Source organism: Lepisosteus platostomus, chromosome 1 (assembly GCF_059453375.1).
Source record: "Lepisosteus platostomus isolate fLepPlt1 chromosome 1, fLepPlt1.hap1, whole genome shotgun sequence".
Taxonomy (NCBI): domain Eukaryota; kingdom Metazoa; phylum Chordata; class Actinopteri; order Semionotiformes; family Lepisosteidae; genus Lepisosteus; species Lepisosteus platostomus.
In genome coordinates this window covers 61,353,315-61,369,165 of record NC_142611.1, presented here as the reverse complement: position 1 = coordinate 61,369,165, position 15,851 = coordinate 61,353,315, and the positions used below count along the sequence as shown (strand labels likewise).

Sequence of the window (15,851 nt, the reverse complement as noted above, 5' to 3'; positions counted from 1 at the left end):
CTTCATTGTTGTTGGTTTCCAAATGGTAAATTGTTACTTAATGTACTGGATTATAAAAGTAACTATGTATTGTAAGTCGCCCTGGCTAGGAGTGTCTGCTAAGCTTCTACTAATAAAAACATCGTGTGTGATGTTCAGGTCTTTTTTTGCAACACGTTAAAATGTGCATTTTTAAATAATTTCCTAGTAATAGTACAGTATATGACCTTCTATACATACTACAGTAATATTATGAGTGCTGTTGTATTAAGCACTTGCTTTTTACAAAGCAAAACGCAGAACAAGACAAGCAATGGCTATAGTTATTAATTCCTAGAATAAAGATAAATTGTCTTTAAACAGAAAGTATTTTCACAAACATCGTTTCCTTATGAGCCATGCAACACACTTTTTTTATTTTTTTTCCATGCAACACACTATCAGCAGCTTTATCACCGGCGTGATTTGATGACGTATGTTCTTTCTACCCTGCGTAGAAATAGGCAGCCGGAAGAACTCGTTTGAGATCAAACAACGTGTTGCACTGTACAATATCAGAAAGGTAAGCACATGATTTGTATACGCAAAGTAATATCGCTTAAAGTTTTAGAAAATAGCGTAAACATCCATAAAAGTGACTCTTATAATATCTATTTTTGCTTGTCATAAATAATGCTATTCGCTATTTCTTTTCGAAACAATGTAGTTCAAACTTGCGGTAAATGCTGTGATCAACGAGCTTGCTGAAATTCTGCTGCCTTTTGGTTTTTAACATCGGTGCGTCAATTGATTTTCATTTTTATTGTCTTAGTAAGGGTCGCGGCGGTTCAGCATGTATCTGAAACAGCCACCGTAACGTCAATTGTGTGAACATCAGTTGTAGCATCTTGTAAATTATTGTTTCAGCGTTCTTAACAGTGCAAATTTGCAACGAATTGCATGAAACGTATATCAGAAAAGTGTATTTTCACATGTCCCAAACTCATACACTACGACATGCAATATCATACCACCACAAAGATGAATGAAGAAAAATATAGTTGTTAGAGCAGGACAGAATTGTAAGCAATAAATAAAGAGAAAAATGAGTGAGAATATTCTATGTAGATATTGATCACAGAAATAAAGTAAATAAATCTGTCTTGTTTTCCAGACTTGTTCGATTTCACATGTTGAAAATTTAAAATATTGTATTTTTCTTAACAATACTGCTACAGTTTGTGGTACTGAAATGTTTTTCAGACATTGGAGCATGCCAGTGGTGGAATGGTGGCACAGTGATTAGCATTGCTGCCTCCCACCACTGGGGCCCTGGGTTAAATTCTGGATCTGCGGTTTCATGAAATTGTCCCATCTGCATGAAGTTTGTATGTTCTCAAAGTGTTCATGTGGGTTTCCCCAGGGTGCTCAGGGTTCCTTCCACAGTCCAAAGACATGCTGGGAGTTTAATTGGCTTCTGGAAAAATTGCTCCTGGTGTGTGTGATAGATACTTTATTGATCCTGTGAGGGAAATTGTGTGCTCTGTGATGGACTGGCATTCCATCCAGAGTGTACCCTGACCCACTTGCTAGGACACTCTCCATCTTCCCTACATTGGTCAAAGTGGTTAAAAAATGGGTGGATGGAACTTGGCTGTTTGTATTTTTATTGTGTGTATTTTGCCATTACACGTTTAACTTTCTCAAAATTGGATAAATAGTTAACAGTTTTCATGAAAAGTAATGTTTTTCTCTTTTTTCATATAGACAGTACACCATGGAACAAGAGCATTGTGAAACAGCTCTGGAGCATTTGGTAGATGACAATAGTGTAGTAAATACTGTAGAAACACAGAAAGACCACAGCAGTGCTTTAGCTCCTGAGTTACTGGATTCTCTGACAACAGACTCTACAAAAGTTGAGACCGAGTCCCTGACAAATCCATTAAGCACTGGCATTGAAGATCAGTACTCAAATAAGCATATGGTTGGCAACAAGTCTCCCACACCTGGTACAAATGAAGTAAATGGCAATGTGGTAGTAGTGCCCGAATGTTCTGAGAAAGCAGAGAAGCGTGATTCTGATATACAAAGAGACGGGACAGAATTTGATGCAGGTGTAGCAGGAGTTAAAAATACCGGAACTGGAATACTTGAAATGAATCAAGTGGCTGATCACACATCTCAGAGTGAAGACATGGAGATTACAGTGTCATCAAGAATGGAGACACTTAATTTTATAAACACTCCTGAAGCTGCTGAAGCAGAGAGCCTGCTGGCTGGGAGGGATGTTACATTTCCTCAGGTTTGCATGATATTAAGGAGTGATGACAAGGAGACTAACCCGAGTGAAGAAAGTGACGACAGCAGCTCATCTGAGGACTCCTCTTCCGACAGGTACGTACTGAACAGCCTTGTTGAAAGGTTTTAAACATTTCAGAAAATATTTACAAAGTGAAAATGCAGATCACCCTATTTGTATGTTGTAGTAGATGTATGAAACATTTTACTATTCTGACTTATTCTACACTATCCTGACTTCACACCTCTTGATTGGCCTCTCTGTCTGTCCCCTGCTCCTGCCACTCACTCCTCCTCTCTCCCAGCCTTTGTTCTTCTGCTACATTACCTTTGCTTACTGCCTTGTCTTTCTCACACCTGAAGAAGGCTCCACGGCCGAAACATGTTTTCTTTCTCCTTTTTTTCAGCATGGAATAAACCTATTACTTGTTCCTTTGCAGCCTACGCATGCTGATGCAGCTACCCACCTGAACTGAAACATTTTATGTCCACCTAGAACTTTTTTTGACAGGAAAAATGATGTGAACCTATTTATAGATTAACATAGCAATACCACTTGCTAGTTAGATGTTATCAGATTTCAGAAGCTAAGCAATTTACTATTTACTGCTATATGTGTTCTTTCTTCCCAAATCCAATAATTATATGTTGCTGACCTCTTCAGCCAAGATGTTTCTTTGCCTTATTGTGGCAAGATGAAAAATATCGCCCTCAGTAGATTGTTTCACTACCCCGTTTATTCAGAGTTTGACATGAGTTTACAGCAAAAATAGCATATTGCCGTTATTAAACATCAAATTATTAGATATTGTGTATTGCTTTTAAATAGAATCCTTTCTCATGTAGGGAATGTTGTTTGCCGTTTCAGAATTTTCCATTGTAACCTGTTTTCTCTGAATGATACATACAGATGTTATCATTCTTCATTATGTGATGTATGGATTATTTGTTGCAGAACTAAGTTTCTGCAGTTTTTAAGAAGTCAGTACATTTTTGTTTTAATTTCATGTTTTTATTTTTTAGTGATTCAGATTCCTCTTCTTCCTCGTCCTCCTCCTCTTCATCTTCTGCGCTTTTGCCTGCTACACTAGGTGAAGCTGATGATGATGATGATGAGTGCATGGCTTTTGGTAATGGAAAAAAAGCACATCCTGTTAAAACTAAAGATGAAATTCTCATTGAGGTATGTTATCCAGATATTTTTGCCTTTTAATAAACAGTGTAACCTCTAAGAACCTTGAGTAGGCTCTGGTAAAAAAGTTATAGAGCTTTGTTATTTGTTACTTCTCTTGATAGCTACAGTGTCTTGTGTATTTCACTATTTAGGCTGTACCTTAAAAAAAGGTAAAGAAAAAATGATTTTTTTCTCCTAAACTGGAAGCAACATGTCTTTTATCATTGACCCAAGAGCATGAAAGATATCTAGAATACCAAGGAGTACCACTGCATTGTATCAGTTTTATGGATAATTAGATTACTGTGACATTTGTTTTCATTGGGTCTTGTAGAATGTTTTGACAAAGAGGTTTAAAGTTTTGGGGTACAATACCACTGTTAAAACAATAGCAAAAACAGTTATTTTGAGGTTATTTTGCTTCTTCATGATTACAGTACTCAATACATGTATAGTATTGTTGTGCTTAGTTTTCCCAAATCACTGCAGTATTATAATCTTACTTGAATTTATACCACTTTAGTCCTACTGCGCCATGTTGCATATTACCATTAGAATCATATAGTGTTTTGTAGTGAACATAAGATTATAATTGAAAACAAAAAAGAACCACTAGTGGCATAGAGGTGTACATACTCACGACACTGCAAGCATTTGGGTTTTCACGGTTTTCCAGTGAAAAGATGTCATTATTCAAATTAAGTTGTTCTAATGCTTAAAATGGCAGTAGCTTTGAGGCAGGCAATGCTTTCTAAAGCATACAGAGTAAAACATTCCTCCAGTAATTTTAAAACAGTCAGTGAAAAGGTCATGTTTTATATCTATTATCATCTTTAATGCATATTTTGTGAGTTAAAAAAAAATTCCAAACATTAATCAATGACAGCTAGTACATTACTTCACGGGAAATCTAATCATCTGCTAACCTAGAAGATCCATTGTCATTATAGTTATGAGAGCCTCTCCATCCATTTTCTAGAACTGCTTTATCCTTAAAGAGTTAATAGTATTGCAATGTATGTATTAGATGTTGGCAAGATATTTAGCAGGCATGCATAAATTTTGAGCAATGCAACACTTTTTTTGAACACAATATCATTTTTAACACATGCAGCATGTTTTTTTTTAATGATGGTGGACATTGTTTCTGTAAAGAAAAAGAAAGGCTTATATTTTGCCTTAGGTATTAAAGTCTGTAGTTAAAACTTTCCTTGTGCTCTTTTGATAACACAAGTGTGCCATGCATGCCTTTTGAAATCTCTTGCTCTTTCTGCATAGCAGCACAGTTTGTTCAGACTGCACCAGGCTTTTAATTATGAAAAGTTTTTATAATTAATTTATGTAAATCAAATCAGTAAGCAAGATTATGATCTGCCTTAGCAGTTGTTTGTTTCACATGTTGAAAGTTGGCTTAGTGGTAGAATTACCTTGGGAGGTAGTTATTTCTGTTTAGAAGTTTTTTGTTATTGACTTGTGTATCATTAGTTAGAAATACTTGACTCATATACAGTGGTGCTAGAACGTTTGTGAACTCTTTAGAATTTGCTGAGGCAAGAAGGGAATCTACAAGCTGGGACTTGGTGGTTTGGGCAGCTGTTGGCGTTTGCTGAGGAGAAGTGAGAAATGGCCAATTGAGAGAAGACAGGCAGGAGGCAGGAACAGGAAGGGAAGAATGCCAAGGGAAAGGTGCTAGCAGGACAGGATACAGGCAGCTTTTGGGCCTTTCAGGTTTTGAGTCATAGGGACCGGAGTATGTTGTTATCCAGCTTTGCTGGTAGCTTGTCCTAAAGAAGAGCTCAAATGGCTGTTCCTGAAGTTTGACTTTTGAAGAAAAAATTATACTTTCGTCATTAATTTATTAATAAAACTACATTATAATGCAAGTACAATTTACATTAAATATTACACATTATGGTGTGATGGTTATAATTATAATACTTTAAACTAAGTATTTTTGCTTTGGGTCCATGAATTGATTCATTTTATGAACATCTAAGACATTTCAAATGAGTGGAATCCATTCTTCCCATCTAGCACATTTGGTAAATAGAAATTAATTTATACAAGGATGTTATAAATCTATATCTTGAAATAATCAAGGGTATATTTTGCTTGATTTAAAAAAAAAAAACTTCCCAATCTGCATCTATAGCTTGGCTGGTTACTTTTTTCCAGACCCTCACTGCTTTTCTATTCTAAAAGATCCTTCTGTTAAGTTTAAAAAGCACTTGTCCATGGTTTATAGTGTCCCCATCACTATACTGGGGAATCAGGACCCACATAGACCACAGGGTGAGCGCCCCCTGCTGGCCCCACGAACACAGTTTCCAGGAGCATCCTTAGTTTTTCCCAATACGTCTCCTATCCAGGTACTGACCAGGCTCACACCTGCTTAACTTCAGTGGGTTGCCAGTTTTGAGTTGCAGAGTGCTATGGCTGCCATAGTCAACTATAGCTGTTACAATATTAATAGAACTCTGGTCTATTGACTGAATGAAGGTTGTTCTGATTTATTTCAGATTTCAATTATATCTATATTGCTTAATTAATAAACACCTTTTTAAATCCTTATTTATAAATTGAATTAGGTTTTAAAAATTGATGATTTGTATCTAACGTAATATAAAACCTGACGGGTATTTTCAGCTTTTCAGGGGCAGGATTTGAGGCCCCTGTATTAATTTATTCTTTAATGCATATAGTACTTATCTTGCCCTTCTGCATGCTGTGTGGTTTTTTATACTCATAAACTGTATCATTCCTAGTCTGGTTTATTGAAATTTCAAGCCTTTCTTTTGCAGTCAATCTGTGATGTTTATATAATACACTTCAAAGCATTGCATAATATGATTACAGTTTCTTAATAATTCTCTTACCTACAATGTTAAGTTTCATAAAAGACTAGATCAATACGGACATTTTCTCTTGTAGGTTCTCTGACAAGCTGAGTAAAGAAGCAGTCATTAACCATTTGAACCATTTCTGGTGCTTCCAGTCCAGTCTGGTGTCATTTTTTACCAGTCTTTTTAACACATTCAAAATCTTTCATGAAAGCCACTTCTTTTTTGGCACATATTCCTAATAATTAATATTTGAATTTGGTGACAAACTCCTAAGAGTATGCCTTTTGCATGTTTTTAAGTTTGACCTATATAGAGTCTGAGAAATCTTGACTCAACTAGGTTATTGCTATGCACATTTCTTTGATATACAGTAGAGTGCACTTCCCCCTCTTCTATCCATCCTCCTTTTCCAGAACACTGTGTATCCACTAATGTTATATTCATCACCAGCACTCTCCAGAAACTGTTGTGGTGATTCCAGTTACATCTTTATTACTTGCTAATGTCGTAGTTCCTATCTCATGTATAATGTTTTTAATAGTGTTTGAGTTAGGTTAACAATTAGAAATAAACTTTTAATTTATGAGTCGTTCTTTGGATTCGTCCCCCCTTCAGTCTACTTTAAATGTTTGTTTTTTTTAGTTCTCCATGGATCATTATGAGAAGACATTATGTGCTTACCTCATTTAGGAATGGAAGGATTTTCAGACTGAGAAAACTAAAGCCTTTTGCAGGATTCTGTGTCTTCAAACTGTTTCAAATGTGAAGTGTGGTGTTTAAGCCAGTGTCATTTATCTCAACTTAGACGATGAAGTATTGTCGCCTGCTTTTGTTAGGAACCTGTCTGTTCTATAAACATCATCAGCAACCTTAGCTCTAGGGAGACAACATACAGCTGTTAACTCAGAATTCTTGATGCATACCTTACATACAGTGTTTCTAGGCATAGTGTCGTCATCAACCACTCCGCCATTATTTTTTTTCTTGTGGTTTTGATGTCGCTGACACTGATTTTAAGTTTTTGTGACTGGTATGTGGACTTCACTGCCCATAATAGTGATGCCCTGGAAGCTGCTGCCTTGAGTTTTAAAGTATTAACTGTTTTCTTCTGTCACATAATTGTCAATCAAACAACTTTTACTTCCACAGACTAGTTATTTGAACAACACTATATCATTGCTGATGCATCAGTTCTGCTTTTGCTGTTCTTGGTGTTAAGCTGTTTAACATATAAGCATAAGGAAGCTCGCAAGCAAATGTGTCATATTTGGTACTATTTTAGTTCTGTTTTTTGTTTTTCCAAAAGTACTTACCCAAAATAGCCGTTAAAGATAGGGTGATACGTCCTTATTCAAATAGAACTGTTAACATGGACTTTTTTCCATTTACTGCAAAGATATGGATATGACATATGGCATTCTGATGCAGTGGAACTGGAAAACAATCACAAAGATGGAGTATAAAATTATGTTGGTGAGGTGTATTGACTCATGGTTTCTCAGATTTTGTCCTGTCCTTGATAGACTGTTGCTTGCCATCTGGGGCTACAGCCAAGAACAGTGTACTAGTTTTCAACATACCAGTAACACAAAGGCCTTGTTCTATAGATACGCAGGGCATATTAGTTCCTCTCTGTGTTTTTCTTGATTTTCTTTTTACCAGGCTTGACATTCACCTGGTTAAATCATTTCATTACTTGCGACAAATCAACACTTTCATTAATGAGGTGATTTAGTGCTTATGCAACACAGTCACTTGAGTGTGTCATGGTCAGTCATACTATACATGATCAGTGAATCAAAATGATGCCAAAACATTTAATCAATATCCAAAAAATCCCTGTACGTTTCTATAAAACTATACATGCATGCATAGAGTGATATTTCTTTTTCAGTAATTAAGCAGATGTTAGGTGTCAACTGTATTACAGTATTGATACTTCGGCTGTATGTTGCAACTGTTTAGAGAGAAAAAAATATTTTCTATCTGTTACATTAATTAAGTGGTTAGTAATAAAGGCCAACTTTCTTTAATCAACATCTATGCCTCTTTTTCCTTTCCTGGAAAGCAGAGAAGCAAAGTACTTTTTAAAATTCCATTTGAAGACCAGACCATCTGTTCAATTAAAAAAGAGACACCTTATACATTATGTAATTTTCCACAATGTGAAATTTGCTTTTAGATACACTGAGCAAGATTACGTCGTTTTGTTTATTTAAAGAAATAAAGAAATATTACCTGCAAATATATAAAGCTCAAAGTTCAGTAATCAAATTAATTGAAAGATGAGAGTGCGTACAGATTAGTGTACAGATTCGTGTACAGATTGTAAAGGGAGAGAATAGTTGACTTGATATGGTTATTAGAAACAAGATCAATGATTGAAGTTTGTTTCTTTCAAACCAAATATTATCAAATAAGAATGAGTTGTGTAACATTTGCACGTCTGTTAACTATAAACTTGTAAAATTACAAACTGAAGAAAGATGAATTAAAATAAAATAAATATGTAAAATAACACTTGAATAACTTAGCCTTCTCACCATATGGATTATGATATGCAGGTTTGTTTAATATATACACAACAGATTTTGTATTTAAAATGAAATCTCTTTCGGGTGAACCTGTTGGTCTGAAATTAATTGTAATTTTCTTTGTACTTTTGTTTAACTACTAAATTGCTATTTTCAGTTTTAGCTTTAATTTTCCTGGGAAAGCTAAGGTTGCTGCTGGCAGAGGTGTTAGTGGGGCCAGTGGGGGGCGCTCACCCTGCGGTCCATGTGGGTCCTAATGCCCCAGTTTAGTGACAGGGACACTATACTGTAAACAGGCACTGTCCTTTGGATGAGACGTAAAACCGAGGTCCTGACTTTATGCGGTCATTAAAAATCCCAGGGCGTTTCTCAAAAAGAGTAGGGGTGTAACCCCGGCGTCCTGGCCAAATTTCCCATTGGCCCTTACCAATCATGGCCTCCTAATAATCCCCATCTATGAATTGGCTTCATTACTCTGCTGTTCATTACTCAGCGTTCTGGCGCACTATGGCTGCCGTCGCATCATCCAGGTGGGGCTGCACATTGGTGGTGGTGGAGGGGAGTCCCCATTACCTGTAAAAAGCGCTTTGAGTGGAGTGTCCAGAAAAGCACTATATAAGTGTAAGCAATTATTATTATTCTTATATGACAACCTTCTACCACGATGAATAAATCCTTGTACTGTTCACGTAACAATACAAAATATGAATGTGACAGTTGTGCGGCAGATGTACTATTCAATAGACTTGTGGCCCATTGCTTATTGAACATTTACCCAATGAAAAGGGCCAATATGTGACATCTAGGGCTTGGTAAACCTGCACATACTTGTTAGGATTCTACAAGAGGAATGCAAAAGTATTCTTACATTTTCCTGGTAACTGTAAGTTTGATTAAGTTACAATTTAAATATTTCTTTTGATGATCAGTATAGTTTATGATTTAAAATTGTAAGGAAAAAAGTATTTAAAAAGTAGGATGCAAAAGGTTTTATTTATATAAACTTAAACTATTGTAATATTTACATACAGTTATCCTAATTAATGGCAAAGGGAATCATTCAAGTCAAATATTTTACAGATTGATTCTTAAGAACTTTACTTAACTATATAAGTCATTTTTTGTTTAAATTATAGTTATAAGGTTTTTTTAATGCATTTTTGATTTCAGACTGTTTTGTGGGGATGTCAAGTTATGATTTCAAATAAGCAAATACAAAGATGAGGAGAATTCCTATAAAAACTGTTTTGCCTATACTGTTTACAGATTTTTTTCATATGAGATGTTAGAAAAGAAAATTAAAACAGCAGACAATGTACACTATTGGTCAAACTGTTAAAATTCAAGCTCGAGCCATTTTAGAAGATGGAATTCTGCAACAGCAGAACAAAAATTGAACTGTAAAAGCACTTGACGTTTGATGTTAACGGACTCAGTTGGAAAATACCGCAAGGCACTGTGCTCTTGTCATTTTTAATTATATCAAAACAAGCCTTATGTTCCAAAAATCTTTGCAGACTGCTTTATATTTTTATAACAAAAATATTAAAAGCATGAAGAATTTTGTTTCTAAATGAAGAACAGAGTTAAATTGTCTTTAATGGGAAAATGGTACCTGCTGATAGTATTTGAATTAGTGTAATTGTAATAGTTTTTGTTAAAGATATGGTATGGAAATAGTTCTTATTGACTAGTATCTACACTACACATTTCAGTAACAAAAATATATCACATATTTAAAACTCCTGTTTGTGTTATGGTACATTTATACCCCATAGTAGGGGTTTCCAAATCTGGTGAGTCATAATCCAGCAGGTATCATAAATCTCCCTTATGGCATCAATTTGTAAAGTCTTGGAATGATAGTAATTTGGTAGCAATTATTTTAAGTTTAATTTAGGTCCAGAGTAGCAAACTATGATCCTTGAGAGGTACAGGGTGATAAAACATTTATCCATTCATCCATTCATCCATTTTCTAACTGCTTCTTTACAATCTGGGTCATGGGGGAGGTTAAGCCTATTGTGGCAAGCAGTGGGGGCAAGGCAGGATACACCCTGGACGGGGTGCCAGTCCATCGCAGGGCAGACACACAGACATAACACACTCATAACAAAAACAATTTACCCAGAAGCCAATTAACCCCACTATTATGGTTTTGGACTGTGTTGGGGGGCGAAGTACCAGGAGGAAACCCACACAAACATGGGGAGAACATACAAACCCCACGCAGATAGCACCCCGGGTCGAGAATTGATCCCAGGGTGTTGGTGTTATGAAGCAAGAATGCTAACCACTACACCACCATGCTGCTTATGTGATAATATTTTCACTTTGAGTGAATTTGTTTTGTTTAGCAGTTGATGGTTTAAGGGTGATGCATAAAATCAGGTATATTATGGTTATCCAGGGTTAGCAATCCTTTTTCTGCACAGCTAATGAAGATATCATTTCTAGCTAAATAAAAATAAGTTCATTTCCAAATTAATTACTTATTAATAGACTGGTAGTATTTTGCTTTATCCATGTGCTTCCAATACTGGATTAATTTTTTAATATAATTTCTCTGCATTGTACATTTACTTGAGCAAATACATTTTAAAATATTATTTGTCTCAAGGCTTAACAAACAAATGACAATCCGTCAGTATTGTACATATCCTTGCATTCATGTCATGCAAATGGATTATGTAAAAAAATATTATGTTAAGTTCTTGTAGAAAATATATTTTCCTTTTAGAAGCATTAATGTAACATAAATGTAATCCCCCCTCCCCCATATTTCTGTTACATAGGCTCCATTTGGTAGTTTTCTTTCCCTGCATTGATTTTTCCTTTGTCTTGTCCATATCTCATGTTTCTTCAGTATTGTCATTATAATAGTTTTGCATAATGGAATTTATAATGCTTTCACATCAAAAGTTATAATGCCAACTAAAATAAAAGTGCAAATATGTTATTAAGGCTGGGATTGCCTAATTAGTTTGAGCTTGTTTCTGTAAAGGAGCTGAAACTTTGTTTAGTACATTTTAATTTATGTTTATATATAATGAGGTACCCTGATATAGAGAATTCGACTTAAGAATGTTTGTTTTCTACATAATTCCTGAGAATACATTACACAGAAAATGGTATACAGAACACCTAGTCAATTGATGAAATAATCAGAATATTTTGGAACATCTTACAGTTATTCGTTTAAGAAGTTAATAACTGTGCAAATCCCTTAATTATTTGCTCAAAAGCTGTAAAACTGACCTTTTATTATTACTACACATTTTTGGTTAAGTGTAATTTAGTGTTCCACTGTTATGGACAGTTTGAGATTTCTCTTAATTATTTGTTGCATAATGAAGCAGTAATATTCCTACTAGTGTTCGCCAGATTCTTATTCACCCATGTGTTTTCATTCCTGATCATGATCTTTACTAGAAGATTTGCCTTTAGCATTTTGTATAGTATTTCCTACATAGTCATTTCATTTTAATCTATGTGAATAGGCTGGCTATGTTAGGTTTCTACCAAGCTGCCAATCTATGTGAATAGGCTGGCTATGTTAGGTTTCTACCGAACTGCCTTTGTATGTTTAATATTGAAATACCTGTCCATTTTCATAAGGTATTTTATAGCATTTTAGTTCTTCTTGACTCATTTGCTAATCTGTCAATTCAGTAGCATTACTAAAATCCTAAAAGTCTGAATAATCTTCTTGGTTCCTGTTTTTATGTGTACTATAATATTATAATGTTAAAATTGTCGAAGTTAAAAAACACTAAACAATAATGTTTGCTAGTTAGGAAGTAAATGCCAAAACTCTGAGGACAAAGCTAAACCACACACTATGTTGTACTTCCAAAATATGCTAAAGACACATTCTTTTCTGAAACTTTTGCTTCATGTGATAAATGGATAGACAGTTTTGAAATGTTGAGTGAAAAGTGTGCTTTGTTTGACAACATTTAAGTGACCAAATGCTCTCGATCATGTATTTTTTTTATTTGGCTAAATAAATGTACTGTCTTTGAAAGTGAATAGTAGAAACATTTATTTTCACCATTTACTAATTTGGGGTCATGCTATCCCTATGCCATTTTTAAGTGAATAAATATCGAAGAACGAAAGAAATATCGCCGTTGGAAAATGTGAATTTAACCGGATTTGATTTGATTTTTTCATTTTTGTTATGTTATTCCATTTATCTTTATTGTTCATTTGACAAATGTTTTACCACACAGTTCCTACAGGTAAAATCTTGACCGTTTAACTGAGGTTTGGTCCTGAAATTCACAACCCATATCCACAGTCCACAGATTAAAAATAAAAAAACTGAATCAGTAGGGGTATTACTTTAGCATTGCTGGTATTTTTCAGCACCATTTGTTCTCTACTATTGGTGTTCCAGTGCTTGTTTTGCAAAGTAAAAGCCATCCTGCTGTTCAGACAGCATGAAGTAGTGTTTACTCAGACAGCATGAAAAAATGTTCAGAAAAAAAGCTGTTGTGGTAGTAGAAGGCACATAAACCTGTTTGTTACTTTCTTCAACTTTTATACACAATGGAATTTCACAAATAAAGTTTTAAAGTAAAGCTGGACATTACTTGCAGAACATGCCATGATTGCATACCTAATTTCACAAAGCTTTGAAACCACCCAGGAGCTGTTAAATGTACCAAAATGACCAAACAGTTCACCTTTTGAATGCTGAATGATTCGACCACAAAAGTGCACTCTTTAACCCTTAGTCCGGACATCACTTGATTAACTTTGGGCATATTCTAAGTCAGCTGTGGCAGGGGTGGGCCTAGGTTGTTTCGATTTATCTCGGCTTGCCTCATATCAGCAACCCAGTGGTTTGCTGAGTGTCTTTGAGTTTATCCATGACAGCCTCATTGTTTCTCCATTCACTGCTAACTTTTGATGTGAGAAAACAGGACAGGTGGCTCAATAATACAAGTTTTACAAGAAGGCCTGTACTAATCCTCTTCCCTTCTGTGCTGCTAGGACGGCTTTAGCAGTAAACCCACTTTATTCACAACTCTTGATTCATAAATGATATGTAGGCTATTAAAAGAAAAATATGTGGCAACTGTAGTGCTTTGCGTAAGAATCCAAGTCTTACTAACAAGGATGCCATTCGGCCCATTTTTCTGTTTGGTTGTTTACTGATCTGAGGATCTCATCCAGCAGTTTCTTTTAAACCATGCTTCAACAACACTGCTGGGCACAACCCCCTTGGTAAAGAAGTACCTCCAGTTTTTGCCTGTCATTTTCTAAATCTAAAGGCCATTGTACTGACTTTCAATACCTGAATCAGATCCTGTCTGATGCTGTTTAAGACTGATAAGGTTTAGTTCTATTGTGCTCTCAGTTTCAGATGAACTGAATCCAAGTAGACATTGCATCTTTCCTAGGTGCCAGTTTAGATAAACTTAACCAATTACCCTCTGAGTATGATTTTTAATCCTATGAAGTGTAATTATTTAAAATATCATAATATAATAGTTATTTAAATCTGTTCTGTTGAAAATATTGACTGAATATTTTATTAATTGATACATAGAAATATGCAACTGTATACACCCATTCCTTGCTATGCGTATGATCTACAGTATTTCTGAGTTTTTGCTACATTGAAGCTCTCTTTTCCCCATTTAGTAATGTTCATCATTAAATGTCCTCCTTATTTTTAATATAATGGCAAAGCATGTTGCCAGTGCTGCCGTGCTTCAGGTGTTATTCATGCAACCATAATAAGAAAAGCATTTCCCTGGCTGTAAAACTTGAGGTCGATAGGATAGAAAAGGACTGAAAGATGTTCTGATGGCCTTGAACTTGGCTTCATTGTGCCAATGTTCCACAGTTACAGTTTTTATAAAGTAGTCTTGTTAACTACAGCCCTAAAATAAATTGACTAATTAACATAAACATGAATGAACATGTGTTAATGTTCTTTTTTTGACAAAGTTCTCTATAAGATAACAGAATAAAAGTGGGTAAATTTGTGGATGCTGGGAAGAAGTTGCAAGCTTTTCCTTGGGAAATAATGGGAGTTTTGTTTTCAATCAGAATTTTGCATTGAATTTAATGAATTCCCCTCCAAAAACTTGAGGGTGTATAAACTGCAGGACTATAATATTTCTTATTTACCTTGTTTCTTAATTAGCAGGATTTATGTTTTTAACTGTAAATGGAAAAGGCAAAGTCGAGTTATCAACAACTCCCTTTTCTTTGGGTTAATACTTCTGCTAAATGACTTCTATTGCTGTACATAAAAAAGTTCTTCAGTGGAAGTTTTTCTTATGGTTATTATGTTTGTATGAACTGTTTACTGGATATTGATATAGAACTGGGACAGCACAATGGCGCAAGGGTTAGCAATGCTTCCTCAAAGCGCTGGGGCCCTGATTTCAGCTCCCGACGTGGTTTTCTTGCTGCGTGGAGTTTGTAGATTCTCTACATGTTTGCGTGGGTTTTCCTCAGGTGCTCCGATTTCCCCCCACAGTTCAAAAACATACTGGTGGGAAAATTGACCCATTAAGTGTGTATCCCGCCTTGCGCACGTTAATTGCCGGGCTAGTCTTTGGCTCCCCCACGACGCTGAAGTGGATGAAGCTTTTAGAAAATGGATGGATACGCACCTGAAAAACAATTGGAAATGAACTGTGTGAATCATTTAGTTTGGTCATTTTTTTGTACTCTTTTTTTTAATTTAAGCTATTTAGAAATCAATTGGGATGAAAATGCCAGCAATGTGCAGCAATCAAAAAACACAGTTGGCCTTTCCTCACATAATTGATACATTAAGCAAATTTAATAAAAAATGCAATGGTTTTCCAAACGTATTTTAATTTATTATTTGAGAATGACCTATAAGACTGGCCACCACTGTTCTGCAGGCTAACTAATGCGATATGCAAGCTGTGCATTTTGATTAGCATGAAACAGAAGAAATCCAGTATTGATAAAATTGATGCATACAAGCATCATCCTTGATGATAAGTTATTTTTGTGTTTATATATAGGTCTATTTTTTAGCTTCTG

At 35.3% G+C, this 15,851-nt stretch overlaps 1 protein-coding gene across 1 annotated transcript in view; it reads left to right on the top strand.

Annotated features, from left to right (window-relative positions):
* Positions 1 to 468: 468 nt before the first annotated feature.
* The window catches only part of naf1 (nuclear assembly factor 1 homolog (S. cerevisiae)), a 38,111-nt gene continuing 22,728 nt past the window's right edge, over positions 469 to 15,851 (top strand). The window contains exons 1-3 of the mRNA XM_088633296.1: positions 469 to 541; positions 1,726 to 2,355; positions 3,283 to 3,442. Coding sequence (XP_088489422.1) covers positions 1,736 to 2,355; positions 3,283 to 3,442 — 780 coding nt within the window. The 5' untranslated portion in view covers positions 469 to 541; positions 1,726 to 1,735. The remainder of the gene's footprint in view (positions 542 to 1,725; positions 2,356 to 3,282; positions 3,443 to 15,851) is intronic.